Below are 24,842 nucleotides of genomic sequence, written 5' to 3' on the forward strand. Positions count from 1 at the left end.
ATGCTTGCTAGACAAGACCAGACTGAAGTTGCTCATCCACTAATGCCCACTCGTCGCCAGTCTGAACGGCGTCAAAGTCAGTCTGCACCCGGCACTTCTACGCCGCCTATGTCTAGATCCTAACACAACATGATGCTTAAATCTGATTCTAAAGTGTACTTTGTTGAGTGATTCGTGTATAATTATTTGTTACTCAAATCTGTAAGCAAGGGAAGCAGTGGCACTGGTTACCCATTAATTAACAGAACAAAAATAATACACAACAAAGATGTATGAGACCTGTATGCCTCTGTGTTGGCAGAGACCTGAATAATCGAATCCCTTTGTCACTTGTCACTCAGACAGTCGTCTGTGACAGTCGTTGATTTGCACCAAAAGAATTGTAATGTAAAATGGCAATCACACCTTCTAGCACACTTCTTTGAAGAGTGCTCTCAACAGTTGAAGAGGAAGGTGAACGGAGGAAGACTCAGAAATGATCATTCAAAGTTGTGTTTCTGTAAATATTGGTCTAACTAGCTTTTCATGTCATGTTTCATATGCTTTTCATTTATTATTATCTATTAAATAATTACTTTCATACATTTTCATCTGTGTTTCATAAATATACAATAATTTTGTAAATGAGCTTTTCATTTATTATTATCTATTAAATAATTACTTTCATACATTTTCATCTGTGTTTCATAAATATACAATAATTTTGTAAATGAGCTTTTCATTTATTATTATCTATTAAATAATTACTTTCATACATTTTCATCTGTGTTTCATAAATATACAATAATTTTGTAAATGAGCACACAATCACATTTTCACCTGTACTTTCTATATGCATTATTGATTCATCGCGGTTTAGTGCCTGTTAAAAAAAAACATAATAAAAAACACATTAGATGGAAAAGTTTGATGGTTTTAGGTCAACCACAATAAATGTCTAAGCTGTCAAAAAAAGAAATGTGGGCTGCAGCTGTGACTGTGTCTTGAACATGCTCAGACCTGTCTCAGGTGATCCGATCTGGGATCTGAGAGCTGAGCATCTTCATACCAGTCGAATCAACTTACACAACCAAGTTAAAATGGTGTTATATAAGCATAGATTTTAATTACCTTGTGTTACCATGCCCTCAAACTGTGAAGGGCTGATTTGGAGATTTGCCTCTGGTACACACACACGCACACACAAACACACACACACACACACATACACATACAGAGAGAGAGAGAGAGTAACAGCACGTGTGTGAATTAGATAGGGGTGGAGGACTCAAAAGTGCTGACAGTTGAATTTTATTCTGTTCTGTGACCGCAGAAAGAACTGGAGAGGCAGTCACTGTTTTGTTGATTATTGTCTGTCTGCTGCTTCTAAATTGTCACGTTAATGCTACCTACACAAGAGCTTTGAGACCCCTTTTGATGCACACGTGATCACATACAGTATTATTCCATTCCATATAGGAATGGAATTTCTACCAGCAACACAAACGTTTATTGGAAGTAATATCCTTGTTTCCTAAAGCCTTACTGCCAAGTTGAACCACTTTCAGCGCTGTTATATGGTTGTTGCTGAATCAAAAAGATACATGCTTATAACTTTGAAGAGAGTAAATGTTTTTAAGTCATCTCTCCCAACCTCCGAGACTGAGGAAAGAGGACCGAGACCCCCCAACAAGTTTGTTTTCCCGTCTCTATTTTCATGTCTATTAGGGAAGGTCATTGTGTTTGCAGACAGCGGCCACAGTGCGGGTGTGTATGCACCTGGCCATCAATGTGTTTGTGTGTTATTATATGTGTGCGTGCTTCAGAGAGGGCGTGACGGGTAAAGGGAGGAGAGGAGGGGTGGAGTTATGTAACATCAGCCTGACAAACTGTATATATAGGAGTGACAGATCCAAGAGTGAAAAACCCACACTGAGGTCAGTTCTTTTTGTCCCTGCAAGACACCCTGCTCAGCTGTTTAGGGATGGCAAATCTGCTCCTGGCAGCACTGGGAGTCCTTCTCTGCTCTCTGGCTGTCTCGACGGAGGTCAATCCCCAAGGAGACTTCGACGTGCAAAGGGTAAGAAAACAAGTCGAATGATAGCAGATCCCATAGAGAGACAAACTAAAAATGAACAGAAAAATAGAGCGACGAGGAGTGGAACAATCCTGAGAAAATCAGGGATGCAGTGCCTTAAATGATGATAATGTTGGTCAACTTTAAGACTAAGAATGACAACTTATACGTTAAATGCAATTTTTCTGGAGTTTTAGGTTGTCCTATGGAATATGTTAGGACCCCATTGCTTTCTCAGCTCTGTGACACTTGAAACATTTTTATGTCTTTGCAGCGTTCATACTGCACTCAGGTTTACCATCCTCGTACCTCCGAGTACAGCTCTGTGGATAGGATAGTGATCTGTGCTTCATTTAGATCACATTTCTTTCTTCTCTATAGATGGCCGGGAAGTGGTATCTGATTGGCTTCGCCACTGATGCCCAGTGGTTTGTGAACCACAGGAGTAGCATGAAGATGGGCACTGCCATTCTGACACCCACTGCTACCGGGGACTTAGACATGGCATACGCCAGCCTGAAGTAAGTGACCCAACGAGGGAGACAGACATAAATTGACACGTCGAGATTGACTCTGTGCTTGTGTATGGGTGTAATGGGGGGAAGAGGAGATAGTGAGGATCTATTTGACTGTGCATTCCAGTTCTGATGGCTCTTGCTGGAGAATGTCCCACTTGGCTCAGAAAACGGACGTTAATGGAAAGTTCATCTTCAAGAGCGAACGTGAGTGTCAAATACACGAGACGTACACACCATCAAAAATACAGTACTTCGGAGTTGGCAAAACCTTGTTTTTGTCACACCATGTCTTATCATTCCACTTACTTTAGGCTGGAATAACGAAAACGACATGCGTGTGGTTGATGTGAAGTACGATGAGTACGCCCTCATCCACACTATCAAGACCAAGGGGGGCGTTACTACTACTCTCAATAAACTCTACGGTGAGGTCACTTTCCCATCGTCCTCCAGGTCCTGGCATAGTGAACATGCCTCCATATCAACACTTGTTCCTTGCCACACCCTTGTCAGTTTTGACACAAACTGTATGTGTAGTGCAACATGGCCACATCCAACTGATCATAACAAAGTCATGTATCATCACGTACAGTTAATTGGTAGTCAGTTGCCGCAGACCAATCCTAACCTGTTTCGATTGCCCTGTGGCCACCCAGAGGTCATTCTATACTGGGTCTGGATGTGGTGACTTGGAGAATGCTTGGCATGTTTCTCTTGACAACTACTTGCATTGACCTGTTTTATCTTCAGGCCGTGCGGCTGATTTGAGCCCAGACCTGTTGGATAAGTTCAGGCAGTTCTCCGTGGAAGTTGGAATCCTGCCAGAGAACATCGCTATCCTCCCCAAAAATGGTACTCTCCTAAAAGTTTTGTCTTTATAGTTTGCCAACTGTGAGTGAAAAAAATCTTACAAATGTTTTTCGTCTTTGTCTAGATGAGTGTAGTGCCTGAATGCAACCCACAAACAGCAGTCTCTTGATGGCCCTTGTGACATAGTGGTAAAAAGGCCAAGACGAGGCCTGAGTGCACCCAAATTCTTTTGACAAATACCAAATGGATGCTGCTGACCTTCTACCTTCCCGGATTTGTAACAATACAAACTCCAATAAAATATTCTCCCGTAATCTGTTGTTCTATGTTGACTGAAACTTTGAAATTTATAGTGCATACACTGCACAGTGATCATATACATTTCCAATCAACACACTTGACACTCGTGAAAGATAGGGCATCCACGTTGGACCTGCGCTTCCCCAACATTCTGCGAGCGTGGGACACACACAAAATACATAAACATGCAAAACAACTTCCCCTGACAGACTAAGCAAATACCAAGCCCCAAAACAACACTCACAATAACCATAGCAAGAGCAGTAAAACACTTCCTGAAGCACTCTTATGCTGAATCATACACACTAGCACCGTCTACCCAGCAATGCACCATATCCGATTGTTTTACAACGTCCAAACCCAAGAGCCGTCTGCAACGTGGTCAGAGGGTGTACACCTGACCCCTGTTCACCGACCGGAATCAATCCAGATCACCTGCCGTTCCTCCAACACCCTATTAGTTGTTCGTGGCTTACTTGAATCCAACCCTCTTTTGAACCACTACTGGCTGGCTGACACATTTATTACATATCTTAGGTGGAGCACATAAATAAAGAGACCCACAGGTAAAATACTTTAGCTTTTTATTTTGCTCCCGTTTTCTTTTTTTAACAAATACACCAAGTACATCCATAACACAGTTCAAATGATTCCTTCTCCTTCACAAATGTTTACATCTACACGCTTTTTACAGATTTGTGTACAAAACAATAATTTACGTCCCATAGAATTCTAGTTACACTGAACTATACAACAAATCATGATGAAATAAATATAAAACAGAAATGATAACAGGCGAAAAAAGCCAGAACACAAATATACCACCAGCCCTCACTGTTTTAGTTCTACCAAGGGTACAACAAATACAATTTCCTTTCCAACAATAGGAGCAGATCTGTATGGGTAATTCAGTCCATAGTCATTTGAATCAGTGGTACCAGATACCCCCTCCCTACTGCTTAGTGTGTCCACTCAGATGGCCACTTTAATCATTCCAAATATTTGATTGGGCCATGTAAACTTGTAAGTATGGAAATATTCACTGCACTGGCATGATCTACAATTCACTGCTAACTTATTGAGCTCTGACATTCAGACCACTCAGATGGACCAGTTGATTTTCACTGCTATGTGGGACGGTTGCAGCCAGATGCAGTCTTGACTCCTTTGGACACTGGGTAGCAACATAACCATTTTTCTAACAATTCTCCTTACGATACAAACGTATGATGACAAATGTGGGTCAGAACACCAGGAAGCACAATAGATACATGTCTGTATGTCAAAACCGACTCAAGCACACAGCGTTCAGAACTTTAATTGTAGTTCTGAACTTCATAACTGCATTCATAATATTAAAACAATCAATTGGCAAGTGCTATTAGAAGTACCTCTCTTTAACGACTAAGCGTTTTTGTCGGGTAAATCAAAGTCCATCTCATTGTTTAAATACGAACATCCTGTAAGTGATTCATTTAATATTTTATGTGAGGATACAAACTAAGCTTTATAACTTTTATAAGAACTAAATGGAGTGACAGGAGTAAAAAAAAAAACATGCATCTACAAAAAAGCACAGGGTCCAGACTCTTGCACGCTCTGCCATGCACACTGTCTCTTGCAATGGGACACATGCAGTTAAAGTGCAAGTCTTTACAAGTCTCTGTCACCCTTCACCAGAGAGCTTATACGCCAGCTGGTTTTGAGTAGGTGATACATATGGTTGATGGAATAATTATTATTTTTTAAAAGAAGGAAAATAAAAAAGCTGACTACTTGTTAATGTTTAAAATGCACGCACACACTCATTCAGACGTATAAACAAACATCAAATGTCACTGGTCTCCATTGGCGAGGCACAGTGCTAAGGTTGCACTGATTATGTTGTGGTGGTAGTGGCTGCATTAGTGTTGCTGTGGTCGGTTGGTGGCACAAGAAAGAACCAACGCCTGGGAGGGGGGGGAGGGGTGGGTGGGGTGGGGCGGGAGGTCACTCTCCCTGCACCAGGTCCTTGTGGTGGCGCAGGATATGCTGGTTCTTCTCCGAGGGCCTACGGAACCCTTTGGAGCAGATCTCGCAGCGGTGAGGGTAGTCTTTTGTGTGGATGGAAATCACATGGCGCTTGAAGCCCGAGGCGTCCCCAGTGCTGTAGTCACAGTACTGGCACTGGTACACCCGCCTCTCCCTGGGCCCCTTGCCCCCACTGGACACGTTGGGCACGCTGGCGATACTGGCAAAGCTGACCCCCCCGGAGCCACCCTTCTTTGCCACCGTGCTGGGGGCCGGCCCCTCAAAGGTTCGCTTGGCTTCCGGTTTTTCCGGCGAGGCCTGCTGTTCTTTCGTGTGGACCGACAGGATGTGGCGACTGAGCACGAAGGGGTCGGCGATCTTGAAGTTGCAGTGCCGGCACTGATGCAGCTTCTTGGCACGGTGCGACGCCGAGTGCTTCTTGAGTTCCGAGGGCCGGTGGAACCCTTTGCCGCAGACGGCGCACTTGTGGGGGTAGTCCTTGGTGTGCACGGATATGATGTGGCGCTTCAGGTCGCTGGAGTTGGAGCTCTTGTGGTCGCAGTGGGCACACTGGTGGGTCTTGGCCTCCTCGTGGGTCAGGCTGTGTTGCAGCAGCTCCTCCTCCTCGGCGAAGGTCTGGAAGCAGCGCTCGCACTTGTAGGGCATCTCCTTGCTATGCTTGGTCTTGATGTGCGTCTTGAGGTTGGAAGAATCGGCCGACTTGTAGTCGCAGTAGAGGCAGGAGTAGGGCTTTTCGCCCGTGTGCGTGCGCATGTGTTTCTTGAGCTCCGAGGGATGCCGGAAGCCTTTGCCGCACTCGACGCAGATGTGAGGGAAGCTTTTGCTGTGGACGGCCAGCAAGTGCCGGTTGAGCAGCCCCTGTTCGGCCGTCTCATAGTCACAGAACTTACACTTGTGCATCTTATTGGTTTGAGAAGGTACCTGGACACTCTTGGGCTCCCGGTGGTGGTGCTGTAGCCGATGCGAGAACAGCGCCGCCTGCTGGTGAAACTCCTTGCCGCACATCTCGCACTCGAACGGGGCCTTGTTGCTTAGCGTGTGGACTTCCATGTGGTTGTGGAGGCTCGCCTTCTTATTGGTGGTGAACTCGCAGTCGGTGCACTGGTACTTCTTCCTGGTCAACACTTCCTGATGGTGGTTCTTGGTGTGGCGTTTGAGGAAGCCTCGGGACTTGAACTTCTTGCCGCAGAGCATGCAGGGGTATACCGTCAGAGGCTGGCCGTAGGGGCCGATGATGATGGCTACGTGGTGAACGAGAGAAAGAGAGAGACATAACACAGGGAAAATCAAGTCAACCTACTCCTTTACGGTCGGAGCTACGCTTTACGGCGGCGCAAAGTCACCGACACCCAACACAACTAAGTATATGATCGACCTGAACACACCACAAGGGGACTCTTAGAAGACACGTAGCAAGCAGCGGTCCGCGGACGAATGTTCCTCACCTGTCTGGACCTGCCGCGGTTCGGCTCGTTTTTTGCTTTTGCTCCTCTGTCTGTTGAGCTTGTCGCCTCCGTCGGACTCGTCGATGTGCAGGAGGGCACTGGCGGCCCCGTTACGGTTCTCGCAACTTTCGCTGTCCTCAGCGCCTGCAGACAACATGAAGGAATCGCCAGGCACACACACACACACACAAACGTGATCAAATCCACGTGTTGACACACCAAACACAAGTACGGTTCTACACCAACAGGGACGACTTTCAACTTGAGTTGAAAGTGCATCGTTCCAAATGGTTTTCTTTTGAAAGCTGCTACTCACCGTAGGCCGCGGCCCACGCCACGGGCATGAAGTCCTTGCTGAGCGCAGTGCCGTCATACGAGCGCTCGTGACTCACTGGCTCCTCCCCTCCCACCACCACCTCCATGTACACGTCATCGGACACCTTTGACGTTCCTACACAGGGCCACGAGAAGTGCACGCAACGCTTGTTAGTCAAACATACGCTGAACACATGGCCACGCAGTCTTAGCACATGACAGTTTCTTACCCCCAGGAATTTCCCAATCACAATCATCAAACTTCATCTACTGAAAGTACACATCCATTGGTACTCCCTCACTTCATCTTGATTTCATTTTATTCCCTGTTATAACTGTCTATACACCTATTTCCGCTGATAGCGTTTATTGACGCATTTTTGCTATATTTATTGCTGCTATAGTACTTTCTTATTACTGTGGCTGTTTTTATTGCTGTTCCAACTTCATTGTTGTTGCTACTTTTATTGCCATCGTTGTTTTGGGTATTTTTGCCAGCCCTTCATATAAACATATTAATATGTCCTTAGTTAACTAAATGAATATGTACTTTTTACATTAATACATGTAATTAATCTTTGCTTCTTACGTGGCTGTTGCCTTGTCCAGAGAACTACATTACGTACAATGACCTGTGTAACACATGTGCGTACAACCAATGATTCTCTTCGAAATCTTTAAAGCATGCATGCTCTCACACTCATTTTAATATTGCACTCGTTGAGATTTACCTCTGTACAAAGAAAAGAGAAGGAAAAAAAAATACATACCATGGTTGCCCTGATGGTGATGAGAGTCTCCAACAGACATGTAGACCATCTTCTCTCTGACGGGTCGCCCAGAGGTATCCGCGAGGGCTACACTCTCTGGCTCACCATCACTGACATCCACCGTTTCTCCTACACAAACCGCACAAGCATAACACAACACAACATAAACATAACTGCACATACTTCCGGACTCAATTTAGGCAACCAATAAAAAACACGTACACAAAGCATACACAGAAAGTTCCAGTCAGCGTGTCTACGCAGGAAGTGGTTGTAGCTCTTACCCATGTCATCCTCCCCAGAGTCGGCCTTGAAAATGTACACTTTGATGACCTCCTGGCCATCTTCATCCTTCTCCACTTCCTGGTCCTCCACAGCCCCCTCCACTGTGACCTCTGTCCCGTCATCTGACACCATTTTACCTGCCTCGTCCACTGTGGCAAAACAAAGCAGGGACGAGAGGAGACAAAGAGTTAGACATGAAACATCGTGAGAAAAGACAAAAGGGAGTATTGCTGTATATACACTCACCACCACCCCGCCCTGGAAAAAACAACAACGTTGGTTGGTTGGAGAAGCTCCTATTGGCTATGGTCCGTGCATATCTAATACCACAAGGCTGATTGTGTGCTGGAAATATAAAACTAGTAAAAGTAGGATTTAAGGATTTAATGTAGAACATTTAAGACATCCCTCACTCACTTCACACTTTACAGGAGCCAGCGATGCATGGTGCACTTTTCCAGAAAACATTACGCCATACAACCTCAATTTAAGCGAGACTGAGGTAATAGGAGGAGAGATTTTGCCTTAACAGAGGGGGTGTTGATTTTAAGTCGAAGGGCTAAAACTTACAAGAGATCATCAGGTAGTCACCACAACCCTCTGGGTCCTCCTGCTCCGGATCCAATCCATCTTCCTCAGGGATGTCCCCCATGGCAACCCCCTCCTCCTCTCCCTCCAAGGACATCCCACAGGTCTCCACGGCAACATCCTCGTCCTCCTCGCAGTGCACATACTCAGCCACCACGTCCTCGACGGCGTCCTGAATCACTAGCTCCTCGGGGGCAAACCTGTGCACTGCCATCCCCTCGCCCTCAGACACCAAAACAGTCTCCTGTAGTTCCACCACAAACTCCTCTCCGCCAGCACCTCCGTCATCTAGAACACAAAGGGAAGTAGAACGTGAGTGTTCACAGGTTCAAAACACAGTTTGGGCCAAAATTCAGTCATATATAGGCTAGAGACAAGAATGTCCTATAGAGTATTCCAATAAACAATGTCATTTTGTTCTCCGTTACCTGATCCATGCAATATAATTTTTGGCTCTTGGGAACTGAGTGCAAGCCTTGTCTCATCCTCATCCATTGTCCTTACACTGCATCTGTTACTGAAGAGCTGGAGACATACATTCATTCAAATTATTGTCCAATGAAGCTCAACAAAAGACACTTGAATAATTAGACTACCATTTATTGGAAATTAACTGTGGTTTAGGCAAAGGAAGTAAATACAAAAGAAAGCTATTGTCTAAATTGTAGGTTTCCAACCATATGCAAAGGCAAGGATACAGTCAATAAATTACACATGGTAGTATGGTAAAATATAAATTGATGTTTGCACCGTGCTATGTGTGTGTATCTCTGCGTAGGGGATGGTGCATTAGGAGTAATATTTATACGATTTCGTCTGCAGATTGTTTGCATAAAGGATGCAAGCATAACATTTCCATTACAAAATCCGTATATGGAGACTCATTTGAACCATGCATATCGTTTTATAATCAATATTCAGTCATATTGCGATGCTTAAACAAAGGTTTCTGTCATTTAGCCGTGGTGCCACTTAATTAGCTAGCCTAGCGAACCATCGATCACACACAATCTATGGTGGCGATTGACAGCGGTGAGTGCGCTTCGTTGTGACCCTTGTATCAGACAGCTGCGCATGATGTAATTAGGCGAACTGCAAAAATTGTACCACAAGAAAACGAAACACAAGGAAGGTACCAGTTCAATTGAAAACTGGCTTTTATTTTGCCAATAGGTTAGTTGGCTTCACAGATAGCTAATACTAGCTTTTTGCTGCTGCAAAATTGGGGAACTTGCAGGATACAGAGTTAGCTATATTTAAACCATAGCATACAAATCAATTGTACCTGATTAACATTGAAGATATTCTCAATGTATGTCTTGCTAAGTAGTATATCTAACTATTTACCTACTACAGTGTCACCCATGCCATTGCCAATATAATCAGGAAAATAAGTTTCACAAAATACACATTAAAAGACAGCTGATCACACCCACGTACGAGCGGTTGTAAACAAATGACAGTTTAACAAAACCTGCTAGCTACTGACTGTACAACCACTGCCACTGCGGCCCTTGTCTACGAACAAGAAACCCCTAACGTTAGCGTTAGCTCATTTGCGTCTGTTTCAAAGCCATGCGCCATTTTGTTTGAGATTGCTACATCTGTTTTCGAAAAAAAATGTTGGCTACAAAGTATTTCACATATGCAAAGATAGATTGTTTCATAAAAACGACCACAAATATATTGGTGTATCATACGGATCATCCAGATCATCCATGCATTCGCTTGTTTTCTTATCTTAATGGCTAGCTAACTTCGTTGAGAGGACAAGCTAATTGTGGCCTATTTGAGGCCTGGGCCCAAATGAACGGGCCTACGATCCTCCCCTCCTCCCAGCTTCGAAGGTAGAAAAACGTAAATAAAAAAAATGCCCGTGCAATCTCACAGCGGTCGCACCAGGCAATTTCTTTTTTTTTCCCACATGCATGAATACGAGCAAAATAGATTGCATACCTGAGTGTATGGTGGGTACGGGATAGTCTTGTTTTTTGTCTCGCCAGGCCGTCAGGTTTCCCCAGACTCGGGCTGGATTCAGTCGGGAGTTTGAGCCGGTTGGGCGGGCCGCCGAGGCGCAGGGAGGGAGGGGCCGGTAGTCTTTTGGAGCTTCAGTAAAACTCGGAATCGCTACAGCCCCCAGCTCCGCCAGCACCAAGGCCGCCGTCAGCACAACACGTCACAGCCTTAGAGTTGTAGGAAAATGCGGAAGAAGTCTGGAAATCCTACCGGTAGTCGGCAAGCAGGCCGTGGTCAGGATATGAGCCTCAGTCTTTGGCTGCCTGGGCCTACTGTATGTTTAGTTTGCTTATACTGGGCATGTAACTTTAATTCTACCTAGGATATGGAGAACAAATTGATTTATAAGAGCAACATTGCAGGATGCCCATTGGTCTTATGTGTGTAACCGAGGCTATTATTATGGATTTAAATGTCTGATAGCTAATACAAGTTTGTCAATTAATTAATGATCCTTACCCCCTTATCCATCGGGTAAGGATATGCAAAAAATACATATTTGCACAGGGGTGTATCCAATGTAAAAAAAATGACACCTACCATAAAAATATGAATAGCCTACAGCTTACTTTACCTTCTTTAATTTGTAAAAAAAAAAAAAAAAAAAAAAAAGCAATTACTTTATATACATTTAAGTTCAAATGTATGATGCCATTTAGCCTCCTCTGACATGGGTAAACCAAGATGAAATTACTTTTCTTGTAGGTAGGGTACAGTGTCAATGTCAGAGATATCAAGTTGCTTTGTCCATGTGTAAAGTTCATCGGCCTCTTCCTCCCACTCAGAGAAGGAAACATCACTGGAGCCTTTCTCCTCCACCAGAGGCACAGCCATACGTGTTGAAACAGACTCCTCAAGTCCTCCAATACTGAAGTTCTCCTGACTGTCTACATCTTGCTCCATTGTTCTCCATTCTCCATTGTTGTCTTCTTCCTATTCAAGATGGTAGAAACAAGAGGGCCCTAGGTGTCTCACAGTTCAGTGATTCAGTCAGTGATCGTCACATTTGAAGTGAAAGCTCTGCTAAATAGCTTGTTAGACTTGCACTCGGTCACGTCCTCGCCCCAATCGGTAACACAAAGGTGTGAGACACATGAAGAACGTAGTTGTTTGAAGCACTCACCCCGAGGTTTTTCTGTAGCAAGTGCAGCTGTCTCATGCGGTGAGTGGTGCTGCCCTTTCGGGAGGAGTGACAAATTGGCAAGATTGGTGTTGGATTGAGGACTGATCGTTCAGTTGAAACAATGGAAGAGGGGGACGTGGCAGGAGACCTAACATCAAGTTAAGACCATAAAGTAACCATCATTAACATCACATTTCCTAATAGATGATCATAATACACTGTTATCACATTTTGTACTACGCAATAGTACTTTACTGTTATTAATATCTAATTTTGTAATAGACAATGTTATGCTGTTATGTAGAAACTGATACATCAGAGAGCAATAACAGTTTTCTTCCGATTCTTTTTACCTCTGCAGTCGAGGGTTCTGCCCCCCATCCCGCCACAGAGACAACAGGCGCTTTTGCTGAAGCCTGTCTGTCGCAGTACCCCTCTGAGGCAGTCCCTTCAGAGAGAGGGATCTCCACGTGTTTTCTCTTCCACCAAGGTATGCAGGGAGCTCATCCACATGATTTGTATACTGTAGGCATGTTGGCAAAGGCTTTATTCCTATGGTCTATCAAATAAAGTTGACAAGAAACTGCCCTTGTTACTATGCTGATGTCACTCCTTCGCTCACCTGCATGTAGTCCCTCATACACGCTACATCAGATGTATCTACAACTGTTCTGCCTTGTCTCTGGATCTCATCAGCCAGGATATGATTTAAGAAAATCCTGCTCCCCATCATTCTGCGAGTGTCTGTTGTTCCCTGGACAATTATAGAGAACATGAGGACAAATAGAGATAGGCTTCCGTATATTGTGTATAAAGGTTTCCCATAGGAAATGTCAGTATTTTAGCAGGATCGACAATGAATATGATAATGGATTATATTATTAACCACATATTGAGAGGGTAAGTGAACAATTACCAAATGATTGGGCCGAAACACACTTTTTCCAGAAATGTACTGTCGTCCTCCTCCGAGGTGGAAAATCTTAAAGACTATCACTGGTGGGAACTTGGAACCTGAAAATCTTTAATCCAGACAGATCACTGATTGTTTGGATAAGGCTATAAAATAATTACTTCTAGGCTATCCTTTTTAGTGGTAGTGGTGTGGTAATGATTTATTGATAATTTAAAAAGTTGTGTTTGTAACCAACTGTATTTGTGTGTTTACTGTAATTTGGTGTGAAGAGACAATCAATGTTGACAAATGTAAAGATACCTGTCGCTGGTTACCTCAATCTGACCTCGCAATGCATACTCGGATCTTTTAACAGATCCGCTTCTATCGGGCTAAGTAGGCGGAGAACAGCTGGTGCCAAGCAGTTCTCCTATAAAAGCATACGGTACAACTCCATTATTTCGGACTTCCATTATAACTCGGATGTTCTGAATGATTGACAATATTCACCTACAGCAGCACGCACAGTCTCCAACAGTATTTGAAATAGTCGCCTGTCTTGGTAACACCGCCAGTATGCTTGAATCTTCCTTGCGCCAAATACACACTTTTGGTCGGTTCTGTAATATATATGCACACGAATGTTAACTTGATCAACGCACTGTATGTAGGCTATGCCCTTCGTTGTTTATTTGTTATCTCAAATCTTACCCATACTCCATATGATTGTGTGATGTTGACAACTGGGCACAATAGATTGCAACTGGGCGCCGAAAGATTGGCCTGTAACTGTCTTTTGAGTTATAGTTGCTAGGGAGACGACTCTTACACCTGCCGCTGCCAGTGACAAAAGTAGACCAATTCGTCGCAGCAAGAGTTTTTGCTCAGTATTCCTTTAATGGGTTGAGACACTAGCCTACGTTTGGAACAGCTGCACCAAGGTGGGCAAAATGGTAAAGTGCGACTTTTCGCATTAGTGCCCGACAGATCAGTGTATGTCCTTTCAGAGACACCGTAGGAACTGTGGCAAAGGTAGCTTGGATACTTTACCCTACTTGGATACAAGGTGAGACTAGTTTACACTGTTACAGTAGCCTACACCTACTGTAGTACAGTATCTAGCTACAGTTTTTAACCTATGTTGACATGTATATTGTAATCCGACAATTATATGTAGATCGTGGCACCATTCTCATTGCAAAGTGTGTCTAATGCGGTCTACTCGGCTAATAAGCTGTAAGAGGACTTTTAAGGACAGAGCTGTCAGACTGCAAGGGTACTAGAAGTAAAATGTGAGACTAGTGTCGAATTTGCTAGATAGGCCTAGGCTAGTAAGCCAGCTACATTTGTAAACATCTTATGATTTTCAGTCACATTAAGGGAAATGTCACACCAATTTCTTGAGCAATTTGGTTCTTGCAGACAAATTTTAGTCACATGTCTGGATGTGAAAAGGATTGTCCTTCTTTCGAAACGCCAGATGGCGATGTTGTTCTTCAATTGACTTTAATCGCCACAGATGAGCTCACACAAAAGTAGGCCTAGGTAATACCTCCAAAGGTCTGGAAATTTACAAATGTTCGTATTTGGCCAGTTGTCTCGTGTTTTTTTGTAGATGTCTAATAGTAATATATTATAACTATATAATGTTGCATTAGCTGAGAGAACAGTATGCAATGTTAATGATAAGACTCATAACAAAAACAATGAAATAACAATTTTCAGGTACAGTGTCTTTGAGCAACATTTTATTGAACCATGGATTCTGTGAAAGGATCAATAAAGTGAATAAAAAAACTTGAATTAAAATGACTTTGTTTGACTCAGTGCCAACTCTTTCTAGGTGACTGCTGTGCCTACATCTCTGGGTATGATGTCAGAGATTGTGTTTGCTGCTACCAAAGACAAGTCCAATGTCACTGTAGTAAATATTGATGAGGTATAAATGGGCTCAATTCACAAATGTTTCACAGAGTTTACATACCTGAGAAGAGCCAATGAAAACCCAGATCCAGGTCTAATATAATTTGTTCTCTACAGCTGTCTCTCTACACAACCCCTAAGCAGAAGCTTTTGTTTGTGAAGACAGAGAATGGCCAGTTGGAGCAAGGTGTGGCCACCATAAGGACAACGGTTGAGCCTTATGCAACTTGGTGTCAGGTAAATGAATAACTAATAGTAACGTTCCAAAGTTTCTTTTTCAGTAGTCTCTCCACTTTGGTAATTCTTGGGTATGTGTAAAAATACTTAATGTGAAACAACAGTTTGCATGATGCTGATGGTCAACTCTAACAACCTTGGTGTTAATAGAGTTGCCGATTTTTCTTGCCTTATCATCACAGATGGTTTGACATGAATGACTCTTTCCAAAGTTCCTAAAATTTCCCTGGGAGTTTTTCCATCTGCGGTTCTATGGGCACATGTGAAGCCCTCTGTGACAAGGGATTTACAAAATAATTTGATTTGACACGATTTAGAAGTCAAGTCACATTCACAATTGTTTGGGGCAAATACATACATTTGTTATGCACTTCCAATGTTCACTGTGTCTTAGTGCAGCTAATTGTTTCTGCAATCGATAACTAGTATCCCTGCAGTGACCAGTAGGCTACATCGAGTATGTTTCCTCTGACTCATCCTGCTTAGTGAGTCACACCAACCGGTAGTTGTTAAATATGTGACGCATAGATATGTAGACACTCACTATGATTCCATGCAGTATGGCATTATTAATGACATGTTAGTCATGTTTAGGGTGACCAGATTTGAGTTTGTGAAAAAGAGGACACTTCGTCGCGGAGGAGGGGGGGGGGGGCGGGGCATTTAGTCCAGTGCTTCTGTGGCTTTCAGTGGTTGTTTAATGCTTGTTATATTAAAGCAATAATGATAGCAAATACAAAATTCTAAATAATAAATTGTTTATGGTCACATATTAACATACGAAAATTAAGACACTTTTCAGTCCTGCTCATATATTCAACAAAGGCGGCAAGGTGCTCATTGTTGCCAGATTGGAAATGGTATCACACCAAAGGCTCACAATCATCGTATTTGGAGGATAATTATCGTGCATCTGGCAACACTGAAAAGGCGGTTGACCAATGACAGTTCTCTCTACGGTCAGAGCTCGCGCAAGAAGGTGGAACTTAAGGGAGATACCCTTCCAAAACTTGTAAGGCCGGGTGTAATAATTAGTTTGTGAAAGACCCAGAAAAAACACAAATATCCAACAAGGCAAAATCCCGGACGATTTTGGAATCCCTGCCGGACGCATTTTTTAGGTCTCAAAATGAGGACATGTCCGGGTAAAAGAGGACGTCTGGTCACCCTAGTCATGTCATGACTTATAGCTGTAATTGGTGCATTTTAAAAATGGTGCTGCCTGCTTCCTCTGCCTTTCCATGGTGCTCACATGCTATCCTCCCCTTTCAGCAATCAGTTCACAGTGCAGTGGAAAAGGTCCAGGTACTCCACCAGATCCACATGCATGCACACAAGAAGTTTAATATCCTGCTTTGGACACTGTCACGGTCCAGAGTTCACATATGAATATGTCAGTCACACCATCCAACCCCCTGTGCTAGTGCCCGCTTCAGATTTGCTTGAGTGTGGATGTGTCTTTATGTGTCCATTCTGTACTTTTGCCATTGTTGCTACTAAGCTAGCTATATACATCTCCAGTTGTGGCACTCTCCCGTTGTCAAACATTTATGACCGGCATCCTTGAAAAGCTTTGCTGGTACTTTGGTACAGGATCACGTCTTAGTAAAAGTAAATCATGTTTGTTTGATGCTTTTTTCCAGTTGAAGAGCAAAATCCATATTGCATTGGGCAGTAAAAAACTGCAACCTAAAAAAAGGGATTGTAAACTTTGACATAAACGTATGTAATGTAGGCAATTCTAGTCTATTTTGAGACAAGTTACTAATTCTTCTATTCTATTTTAAGGCAAGTAACTAATGCCTCTTAATGTAGGACAGTCCATTATGCAAATGAACAGAAAACAAATAATATGCAGTCGACACTTAGATTCGCATAGCTTTGTACACATAGGGTTGGCAAAATATAATACACACTTTTTCCATATGTGTTTATGATTTTCTTTTTGTTTCTGTGAAATACAAGGGTATCTATGAGAAAGTGAAGCCAAAGGTGGAAAGCGTTATCCAATTTGGAACTGGTGAGAAAACAAATCTTATAATACTGAAACATATACTAAATTGTTCACACTCACCTTACGTGACTGCACCCATGAAGGCAGTTATCAGATACGTCTAATCTTATCTTACTTTTTCAGATAGTTACGCTTACCTCAAAAACCCTCCATCTGAATTCTATCCGCGGGCTGGAATCATTGGTTTCACTGGCTTCCTTGGAATCTTTCTTGCAAAAGGTAAACACAGACAGATTAAGAGAGGCAACAAACACTTAGGGGCATTGGGAAACCATTTTTCTTTAGATGTATGGTAATGTATGGTATTTGTCACGGTTAAGTCTGTCATGTTAGATACTTTCTACTCTGAGTGAAATCTATGATGTCATTTTAACATCTACTTTACATTTACATTTAGTCATTTAGCAGACGCTCTTATCCAGAGCGACTTACAGTAAGTACAGGGACATTCTCCCCGAAGCAAGTAGGATGAAGTGCCTTGCCCAAGGACACAACGTCATTTGGCACGGCGGGGAATTGATCTGGCAACCTTCTGATTACTAGCCCGACTCCCTCACCACTCAGCCATCTGACTCCCGTTTCCCCTTTCCCAGGCTCCAGAGTGAAGAGACTAATCTACCCTACTGGCCTGATGGCTATTAGCACCTCTCTCTACTACCCCCAGCCTGCTGCAACAATCGCCAAGGTGAAAACAGTCTGCTTAGTTCAAGTTTACTGTAGCCTACTTGTAAAAAATGAAGAAAAGTCTTACTGCTATGAGACACACATAATACACTAAGCACAGTTACAAAGGTCCACAAAGCAACAGTCAAATCGTTTGTGTATTGCACCCATTACGGGTTTCATAGTGCTGTAAAAACTTGTGTTGAGTTCGTTAACATGCTTTTTTGTTCCTCTAGTCAACCGGGGACTACGTGTATGATTTAGCACTACAGGGTTACGTTGCCATGGAGAATGTGTTCAAGCCTGCCAGCAAACTAGCTGTTGAGAAGGTAACATTGAGTTCATTAAATATCATATACATTGCCTACCAGGTAAATCAGTCATTTGTACTATATGGCTCACTTGAAATTCCCTACCTCCCCTTCTGTAGTCGGTGAATGAAGAGAAACCAGAGGGGCTTGCTCCTGAAACCAAACCTGAATAGGTATATACAAAACTGTAGGATAACAACACTGCACGATTTGCCTTCCACACATTAAAAGGGAACTTACACAGTACTAAACTATCATTTTAATTACTCTGATTACCTTGACCAATGTTATATTGGTATCTAACATAGTTACATCCATTTTACAGGTCTACCAACATCATGATGACAAGTACTCAAGATTAGCAGGCTTCAAGGCATTGCAGGTCCATCCTACTGAACACCATGGTTTGTCATGGGCACAATTGTTCTCATTTCGATGTTCTCATGACTCACTTTTGCACTAGCCTCTTTCTGTAGAAGATAGGGCCTGTCACCAAGATTGTATTTATATAAGGCTAAATAAAAATCTATTTTATGTCCAGTTTTAAAAGCATCATATTTAACAAAACTAAGTTTTTACTCCATTAATAAAACTGAATTGATAGAATTATGCTTTCAAATTTCAGGATTAACTAGTAAAACAAAAGACTCTGTATCCTTTTCTCTTATAGTGCCAGCATTTGACCCTCCAAACTGGGACTGTGTTGAGAAATCCAAATTAAATTCTTTCTTTTGAAAAATGCTGATGAAAGTATACTTCCTCTCACAGAAACCGAAAGCATCAAGAGACAATGTTCTGATGACACATCAAATGTCTCACAATCAAAAAAAGTTTCACAATCCTTACCCATGTGAACCTTTTAAAGAGATCATCCTATGAAACCGAGACAAGAATTGGACAAAACCCTGTTTATTGTTTTAAAATATTGGTGCGTGTCCGTAGAATCAAACAAACGAGGGGACAACTTCCACTGGAATCAATTACGAGTGATAAGTTAACAGCTCTACTTGGCATTGATCTTTAGCAGGTCTTCCTTTTCAATAGCAAACAGCCGCCAGCCCTCCTCAAGAGAGAGGTCGGAGGCTCCACGACGCTTGTAGAACTCGATAGATGGCTTGTTCCATTCTGCCACTATGAAGTGCATGCTGCTGCAGCGGGTTTTAACTGCCGTCTAGGAAAAAGGTGGAGGCCAAGATGAGACAGAGGTGGAGCAGCTGCTCTGAGGCGTCATTTAGACTAAACCCTAAAGAAAGATGTCAATGTGGAAGGTTGGATGTACTCACCTCACTTAGAGCCTTGATTATTTTGGAACCGATGCCATAACCTGAATGGGGGAAAAGTCAAAATTATTTTTGAAAAGCTTGTTTTAGGTTTAATTCAGATTGTGTGCTTAATGAATCTGTACATATATATATATAGGAAGTAAAGTAAGCCTTGGCAGAGATTATAAAACTGAAGTGCTGCTTAAGGGATATACTTTATTAAAATGGAACGTAAGCACACCAGGAAATGTTTTGACTAGGCACTTACCCCTGAACTCCTCCATTACATAAAAGTCCTCTAGGTAGAGCAGCTTCCCAATCCACGGGTCATAAGTAAATTAGTACATGGCAAACCCAATCACAGTATATCCTACAAAGAAAATGGGTACCATTTTAGTGCTCGCCACAGTCATTTACTTCTATGGGGCACTGCGTGTGGTGGTGTGTGATCCAATGGGACAGCAAGGTTAATTTATGGAGTTTAAATACTGATGGTTAACCAATATTTCACCTAACTGGTTAACTTGACAGTAGATAAACGCAGCTCTCTATAATGCTTGACTAGCAGTTGATGTAGGCCTATGACTTGTTTCATTATTGCCAGAAATGGACTTAAATTGGGTAAAAACCTCCAACGGTTGGGCTGCAGTTAAACTGTATGTAAGAACCTTTTTATCGCAATAGAATTTTACAAGTTTGACCATGTGTGTCAGTCAAATCAGAAAAAAAATATTCTTTGGATAAGCCTTCAAGTATTGTTTACCATCAGAGCTCTGCTTTTCTTCGGGGACTTCTGCGACTATGCAGTGGTAGAATGGATGATCGCCAAAGCCGTCCTCAAGTAGTTCTAAAGGGGAAGAAGTAGGCTAGGCCTAATTAGATTTTTTACCTAAAGCCTTCTTACGAGACATCAGGATTAACTGTGTTTATTTTGTTTCAAAACATGACACATTCAAAGTAGGCTACGTCACCTTTCTCGGTCAATATGACTTGTTCTTCCATTTCTTCAAATTTAGCAAGTTCCTAGAAAGGGAAAGGTTTGCTAAAATGTTGATACGTTCTTAACATGGTTTTAGAAATTGTTAAACATCATAATAGGATTGTATAGATTTGTTTTTCTTTTATCGGTACCTACCTTTATGAGTCGCAATATGTTTGAGACGTCCTTGGGTTCAGCTTTCCGTAATATGAAATTGGCCATTTTCTTTTTTTACTCTTTTTTCCTTTTCTCACAAGTCCTCTGAATGTAAATAGAAGCAAAATCTGTTTCTTCATTCGCTTCAAAGGAGTTTTCACCCCACAGAAAAGTTTTTTTTTCAGCTCACGCGGAATTACATTCGCATCTAGTCGCTCGCAGCGCAGTGACCAAATTCCGGAAAAGGACCATAGACCTATATAGCACTCGCAGTTGAACAAAATGTCGCAATCACGCCTGACGACCAGGAAACAATGACGTCATCAGGTCCTTTAAATTTGTAGTTATTTGTGGTCGACACGAGGGGACGCCACATAGAAAAGGCACCCGGCCTTCTTCCGTATTTTTTTCTCATGACTTTTTGTGGTGGTAAATCTCAGAGCCGCCTCTCACCGGCACTGCTAAATTCTAGCCCAAATGTATATGCCACAGTTTAAAAACATTATACACATTGTTTAGATTTTACAAAAAGAAAACATGTATATTAAAACAAAAGTGAATTATTAACTAGAACAAGTTTCCTCACAAGCAGGTTGAAAAGTTTTATTGCAGCCAAGTTCAAATGTTCATTCTTTAAAGGAGTGCAAACTGCTGATCCAACATATTTAAGTTTCTTTCTTACCATAGGCTAAAGCTCTTCAGAATAATTTCCCCAGTGTGTGTTTATGTGTGAAATAACTTGGTCTTGTTGGACCAATTTAAGTAAAAAATAAATCACAAAAAGATACACCAGAATATCAAAACTATTTTATTTTGAACTTCAACCAAAGTGTTAAACAGGCAGTTGCTTTTGAAAACTTGACAACTGGGTCATTCAATTCAGTTTATCAAAATACTTCAGCTTGCCCGAAGGGTCTGGGATTATCTGTGGGGAAAAAAGTGTAACATTTTCTAGTTTCTCATTACACATTCCTAAACCAAGTTCCAAACTAAGTTTAAAAACGGTTTGGCATAAAGTGACAAAATCTTAACTAAACCCATCAACCTGCAGTCTCAAAAACAGTGGGAGTCCAACATATGTTAACAGCCTGGTGTGCCCACCTCAAAGGCTGACGTTAGACAAGTGGTGCAGTTGGATTCAGTACATTCCCACATTGCATCAGGGAGAAGAGATTGATCATTCTAGTATTTGCCTACCCTATACCACATTGCTGGGTTAGATATGGAGTCATTGTTGGTCAGCTTTTTGTCTTGAGCGATTCCTGGGTGCCATTTCAAGTGTGTGGTCATTGCCATTCTTAAAGACATGAGATCTTTGATGGCGATTTCTGACACTGAGCACATCATTGCATACCCCCCCCCCTCCCCCACTCCATGCACATCACAGTACACAAAGGGATAGAAAAACATAATCTTGGACCTTTTCTTTAATGAAACTGGATGAACCCAAAAATTTCTGACATGTCTAATGGGTATTGTCAATATCTTTTTTGTTTGACATGTTTTTGTTGCCCCACCAAGAAAAACTATTTTGTATATCATATCAAAGCAAATTAGGTGATAACCAGCCATATATTGGGTCAGAACAAAAATGGACATACAAATTTGTAATTCCGGTCAAGTTGATGTATTTTGGGTACGCTTTATTAAATTCTGATCAAGCTCAGGTGTGCCGTCTATAAATTGACTTGAAATGACCAAATACCATTGTACTGTAGTCCATTAATGCCAGGATGGGTACTTGTTAAAACAATAAATTCACTTAATAGACAAGTAATGTCTCACAATTAAACCAAAATGCATAGTTCAAGACTCACCGTGTCACTGCCTGGTTTCCATCCTGCTGGGCACACTATATCAAAAACAAACACAACAAAGTAAATACACATGTTGACTGCCAACTAACAAATTCCCAGCAAATAGACCAAAAACAAAAAATCACATTCCAATCAGAAAAAGTAGCAACATTCATTCTGTGAATTTGCTTTTGATAAATATGCCAATAAATATAAAAAGGGCTGTGATTCACTGAGGATGTCTACTATGATTAATTAGGTGGCAAAACTGCTGCGAGTTGTTGATGAGCGAACATTACCTTCTCCATGTTTGTCAGTGTACTGGAAGGCTTGAACTAGCCGCAGCGTCTCATCTACAGACCGCCCCACAGGGAGGTCATTCATGGTGATTTGCCTCAGAACGCCCTTGTCATCGATGATGAATAGCCCCCTGAAGAAAAGATGAACAGGCTAGCTTCACCTTTTAACCGAAAAACCTTTTCCTGTTTCTCCTTAACACCATCATCTCATTATTTAGTTTGGAGCGTCTGCAGTTGTCTGAGAAAACATAATTTAACTCTTGCCATGAACCTATGACAGATCACTTGTCTTCCAACCTGAGTGTATGACCTTGGTCCTCCAAAAAGACACCATAGTCCTTGGCTATCTGATGTGTGAGGTCTGACAGCAGAGGGATTTTCATTGTTCCAAGTCCACCTTGATTCCTGGGTGTGTTGATCCTGTACATAGCACCAAACACAGAGAGAAGACACAGAAATAATAAGAATACCTTAATACCACAGAACAACATTTATTTGGACTACATTGCATTTAGTCTTACCAGGCCAGGTGGGTAAACTGAGAGTCAACCGAGCATGCGACCACATCTGCATTGATGGCACGGAATTCATGGACACGATCACTGAATGCAATGATCTCAGTTGGACAGACAAATGTGCTGTAAGAAGCACATCCATTCATTAAGTGGCGCTTATTGCTGGAATCCTACATGTCACAGATGGCATAGTAACCAAAAGCTAAGAATTGAGTACAATGTTTTATATTTAGGGTGAAATACGTACAAGTCCAGTGGGTAGAAGAAGAAGATAAGATATTTTCCTTTGTAGTCAGACAGTTTCAGGTCCTTGAACTCTCCATCAATGACAGCAGTCCCCTCCCAGTGAGGAGCAGGCTTTGAAACTTTAAACACAAATTATGGTGATCTCATTAGAGGAATACTGACCCTTTGGGCATATGGTCCCTCATCACACAGACAAAATCACACACCTGTCTTCTATAAGGTCCCATGATAACAGCATATACTCTTCCTTAAGTTGCTTCACCAACCCAAATTAGTCTCTAAATGTCCTTGAGTGGGTCAGACAAAGCCCAAACATAAACAGTAGAAATGCGCTGCTGTGACGCTCAAGGCAATAGGTGCGGAATGAAGGAATGACGTGTACAAGTCTGACGTTGCAGTTGTGTTGGGATCCCACTTTTGTTTTGCACGAATTTAAGACCGCAATGGACATTATTTCATTGTGCAACCTTGTTTCCTACACACATTTTAAACTCATTCAGCACGTATGTAATTACTAAACAGCGTGCTAGCGAGCTCCTATGCCTAGTACTACGACGTTAAGTATAGCTAGAGCTAGCTAGCTGGTGTGATCTGCTGCACGTAAACATTACAGTATCAAAGGGACTCTACCCATGTGAACCAGATATTTGGATGAAATGTGCAGCTGGGCGTATCCACCACGACAGTCTGCATGATATACCCACTTTTTGCTTTGCTGAGGTGCAGTGAATGATCTGACACGGGAACACGGAATGCTTCTCCTGGATATACGTGTCCCCCAGCATAGTTATGACACTCTTGGTCACTCTTTCCATTGGTACTTTCTTGAACAGCAAATGCAAACTTGGTGAAAACACAAAATGTGTAAAACACACTAAAAATATTACTCATCCTAACTGAACTCATGACATCCATTCTTCCGTCTTGATTGTATCAGCTTCTACTCCTGCATAGCGGAAGAAGCAGAGCCATAGAAAAAGAGAGTTGCGACACGCTTTGATCTCGCCGACACGTGATCACGTGGTTCATGTAGCTCGCTGTAGTTCCAAAAAGCCCCACTGCTGTCAACTTTTTTGAATGGTTTTCAATGGAGCTGGCCAACGGAAGTCGCTTTCTCAGGCAAATTACGAATGAAACAGGCTCAGTTGAAGAAATCCGATATTCTGGCTATCTTCAGCTGACTCTTATCTACATTAGGCAGTCCTCGCTGACGTTTTTGGTGAACAATGGAGTGAACTACAACATGTGTGAACACTCACTGCCAGTGAAACGCAGGAAAAAAGCTAGAG

The 24,842-nt window shown here is 42.3% G+C and overlaps 6 protein-coding genes across 10 annotated transcripts; 2 read left to right on the top strand and 4 right to left on the bottom strand.

Annotated features, from left to right (window-relative positions):
* Positions 1-1,883: 1,883 nt before the first annotated feature.
* On the top strand, positions 1,884-3,698 carry zgc:153704 (Lipocalin-like). Its single transcript, XM_047043010.1, has 6 exons — positions 1,884-2,059; positions 2,438-2,577; positions 2,699-2,778; positions 2,886-2,999; positions 3,325-3,426; positions 3,509-3,698. The coding sequence occupies exons 1-6, from the start codon at positions 1,964-1,966 to the stop codon at positions 3,523-3,525; spliced, it is 549 nt and encodes a 182-aa protein (XP_046898966.1). The 5' UTR covers positions 1,884-1,963; the 3' UTR covers positions 3,526-3,698.
* Positions 3,699-4,251: 553 nt separating this feature from the next.
* Positions 4,252-11,265, bottom strand: LOC124482589 (zinc finger Y-chromosomal protein 1). Of its 2 annotated transcripts, XM_047042995.1 has the most exons (9): positions 11,075-11,265; positions 9,547-9,643; positions 9,101-9,406; positions 8,777-8,875; positions 8,530-8,679; positions 8,246-8,374; positions 7,477-7,611; positions 7,161-7,304; positions 4,252-6,956 (listed from the first exon to the last, which is right to left on the bottom strand). In XM_047042995.1, exons 2-9 carry the CDS (start codon positions 9,611-9,613, stop codon positions 5,674-5,676), a joined length of 2,313 nt encoding a protein of 770 aa, XP_046898951.1. In that variant the 5' UTR covers positions 9,614-9,643; positions 11,075-11,265; the 3' UTR covers positions 4,252-5,673. The 2 variants fall into 2 exon arrangements, with proteins under 2 accessions (XP_046898951.1, XP_046898952.1); XM_047042996.1 differs by lacking the exon at positions 8,777-8,875 and having other exon boundaries at positions 11,075-11,260.
* A 559-nt stretch (positions 11,266-11,824) lies between these two features.
* Positions 11,825-13,946, bottom strand: c20hxorf58 (chromosome 20 CXorf58 homolog). Its single transcript, XM_047043004.1, has 7 exons — positions 13,864-13,946; positions 13,488-13,772; positions 13,174-13,279; positions 12,880-13,011; positions 12,611-12,780; positions 12,258-12,405; positions 11,825-12,067 (listed from the first exon to the last, which is right to left on the bottom strand). The coding sequence occupies exons 2-7, from the start codon at positions 13,508-13,510 to the stop codon at positions 11,825-11,827; spliced, it is 822 nt and encodes a 273-aa protein (XP_046898960.1). The 5' UTR covers positions 13,511-13,772; positions 13,864-13,946.
* Positions 12,656-18,840, top strand: apooa (apolipoprotein O, a). Of its 4 annotated transcripts, none has more exons than XM_047043006.1 (10): positions 12,656-12,747; positions 14,996-15,091; positions 15,193-15,312; positions 16,585-16,617; positions 17,278-17,332; positions 17,450-17,545; positions 17,920-18,011; positions 18,226-18,318; positions 18,420-18,473; positions 18,626-18,840. In XM_047043006.1, exons 2-9 carry the CDS (start codon positions 15,023-15,025, stop codon positions 18,471-18,473), a joined length of 612 nt encoding a protein of 203 aa, XP_046898962.1. In that variant the 5' UTR covers positions 12,656-12,747; positions 14,996-15,022; the 3' UTR covers positions 18,626-18,840. The 4 variants fall into 4 exon arrangements, with proteins under 4 accessions (XP_046898962.1, XP_046898964.1, XP_046898963.1 ...); XM_047043007.1 differs by lacking the exon at positions 12,656-12,747 and adding an exon at positions 14,059-14,218; XM_047043008.1 differs by lacking the exon at positions 16,585-16,617 and having other exon boundaries at positions 12,667-12,747.
* Positions 18,841-19,193: 353 nt separating this feature from the next.
* Positions 19,194-20,791, bottom strand: sat1a.2 (spermidine/spermine N1-acetyltransferase 1a, duplicate 2). The gene is given in 6 exon segments (XM_047043011.1): positions 19,194-19,471; positions 19,584-19,624; positions 19,831-19,932; positions 20,326-20,409; positions 20,534-20,585; positions 20,698-20,791. Coding segments are annotated over 6 exon segments (513 nt in total). The 5' UTR covers positions 20,764-20,791; the 3' UTR covers positions 19,194-19,303.
* Positions 19,194-24,815, bottom strand: prdx4 (peroxiredoxin 4). Its single transcript, XM_047043005.1, has 12 exons — positions 24,258-24,815; positions 23,555-23,672; positions 23,314-23,430; positions 23,090-23,212; positions 22,793-22,923; positions 22,515-22,549; positions 20,698-21,622; positions 20,534-20,585; positions 20,326-20,409; positions 19,831-19,932; positions 19,584-19,624; positions 19,194-19,471 (listed from the first exon to the last, which is right to left on the bottom strand). The coding sequence occupies exons 1-7, from the start codon at positions 24,466-24,468 to the stop codon at positions 21,572-21,574; spliced, it is 786 nt and encodes a 261-aa protein (XP_046898961.1). The 5' UTR covers positions 24,469-24,815; the 3' UTR covers positions 19,194-19,471; positions 19,584-19,624; positions 19,831-19,932; positions 20,326-20,409; positions 20,534-20,585; positions 20,698-21,571.
* Between the last annotated feature and the right edge of the window lie 27 nt (positions 24,816-24,842).

The sequence above is a fragment of the Hypomesus transpacificus genome, chromosome 20 (assembly GCF_021917145.1).
Source record: "Hypomesus transpacificus isolate Combined female chromosome 20, fHypTra1, whole genome shotgun sequence".
Lineage (NCBI taxonomy): Eukaryota > Metazoa > Chordata > Actinopteri > Osmeriformes > Osmeridae > Hypomesus > Hypomesus transpacificus.

Coding starts and splice junctions, on each gene's coding strand:
- zgc:153704 (XM_047043010.1), top strand. CDS start 1,964: ATGGCAAATCTGCTCCTGGCAGCACTGGGAGTCCTTCTCTGCTCTCTG. Junction 2,779..2,885: donor GTTCATCTTCAAGAGCGAAC/GTGAGTGTCAAA, acceptor CACTTACTTTAG/GCTGGAATAACGAAAACGAC. Junction 3,000..3,324: donor TACTCTCAATAAACTCTACG/GTGAGGTCACTT, acceptor TTTTATCTTCAG/GCCGTGCGGCTGATTTGAGC.
- LOC124482589 (XM_047042995.1), bottom strand. CDS start 9,613: ATGGATGAGGATGAGACAAGGCTTGCACTCAGTTCCCAAGAGCCAAAA. Junction 8,876..9,100: donor TGACTACCTGATGATCTCTT/GTAAGTTTTAGC, acceptor TTATATTTCCAG/CACACAATCAGCCTTGTGGT. Junction 8,375..8,529: donor CTCTGGGGAGGATGACATGG/GTAAGAGCTACA, acceptor CGGTTTGTGTAG/GAGAAACGGTGGATGTCAGT.
- c20hxorf58 (XM_047043004.1), bottom strand. CDS start 13,510: ATGCATTGCGAGGTCAGATTGAG. Junction 13,280..13,487: donor CATTGCGAGGTCAGATTGAG/GTAACCAGCGAC, acceptor TCTGGATTAAAG/ATTTTCAGGTTCCAAGTTCC. Junction 13,012..13,173: donor TGTTTCGGCCCAATCATTTG/GTAATTGTTCAC, acceptor ATAATTGTCCAG/GGAACAACAGACACTCGCAG.
- apooa (XM_047043006.1), top strand. CDS start 15,023: ATGATGTCAGAGATTGTGTTTGCTGCTACCAAAGACAAGTCCAATGTC. Junction 15,313..16,584: donor CTTATGCAACTTGGTGTCAG/GTAAATGAATAA, acceptor CTCCCCTTTCAG/CAATCAGTTCACAGTGCAGT. Junction 18,012..18,225: donor CTGCTGCAACAATCGCCAAG/GTGAAAACAGTC, acceptor TTGTTCCTCTAG/TCAACCGGGGACTACGTGTA.
- prdx4 (XM_047043005.1), bottom strand. CDS start 24,468: ATGGATGTCATGAGTTCAGTTAGGATGAGTAATATTTTTAGTGTGTTT. Junction 23,431..23,554: donor TTCTTCTACCCACTGGACTT/GTACGTATTTCA, acceptor TGCTTCTTACAG/CACATTTGTCTGTCCAACTG. Junction 21,623..22,514: donor GGAAACCAGGCAGTGACACG/GTGAGTCTTGAA, acceptor TTTTCCCCACAG/ATAATCCCAGACCCTTCGGG.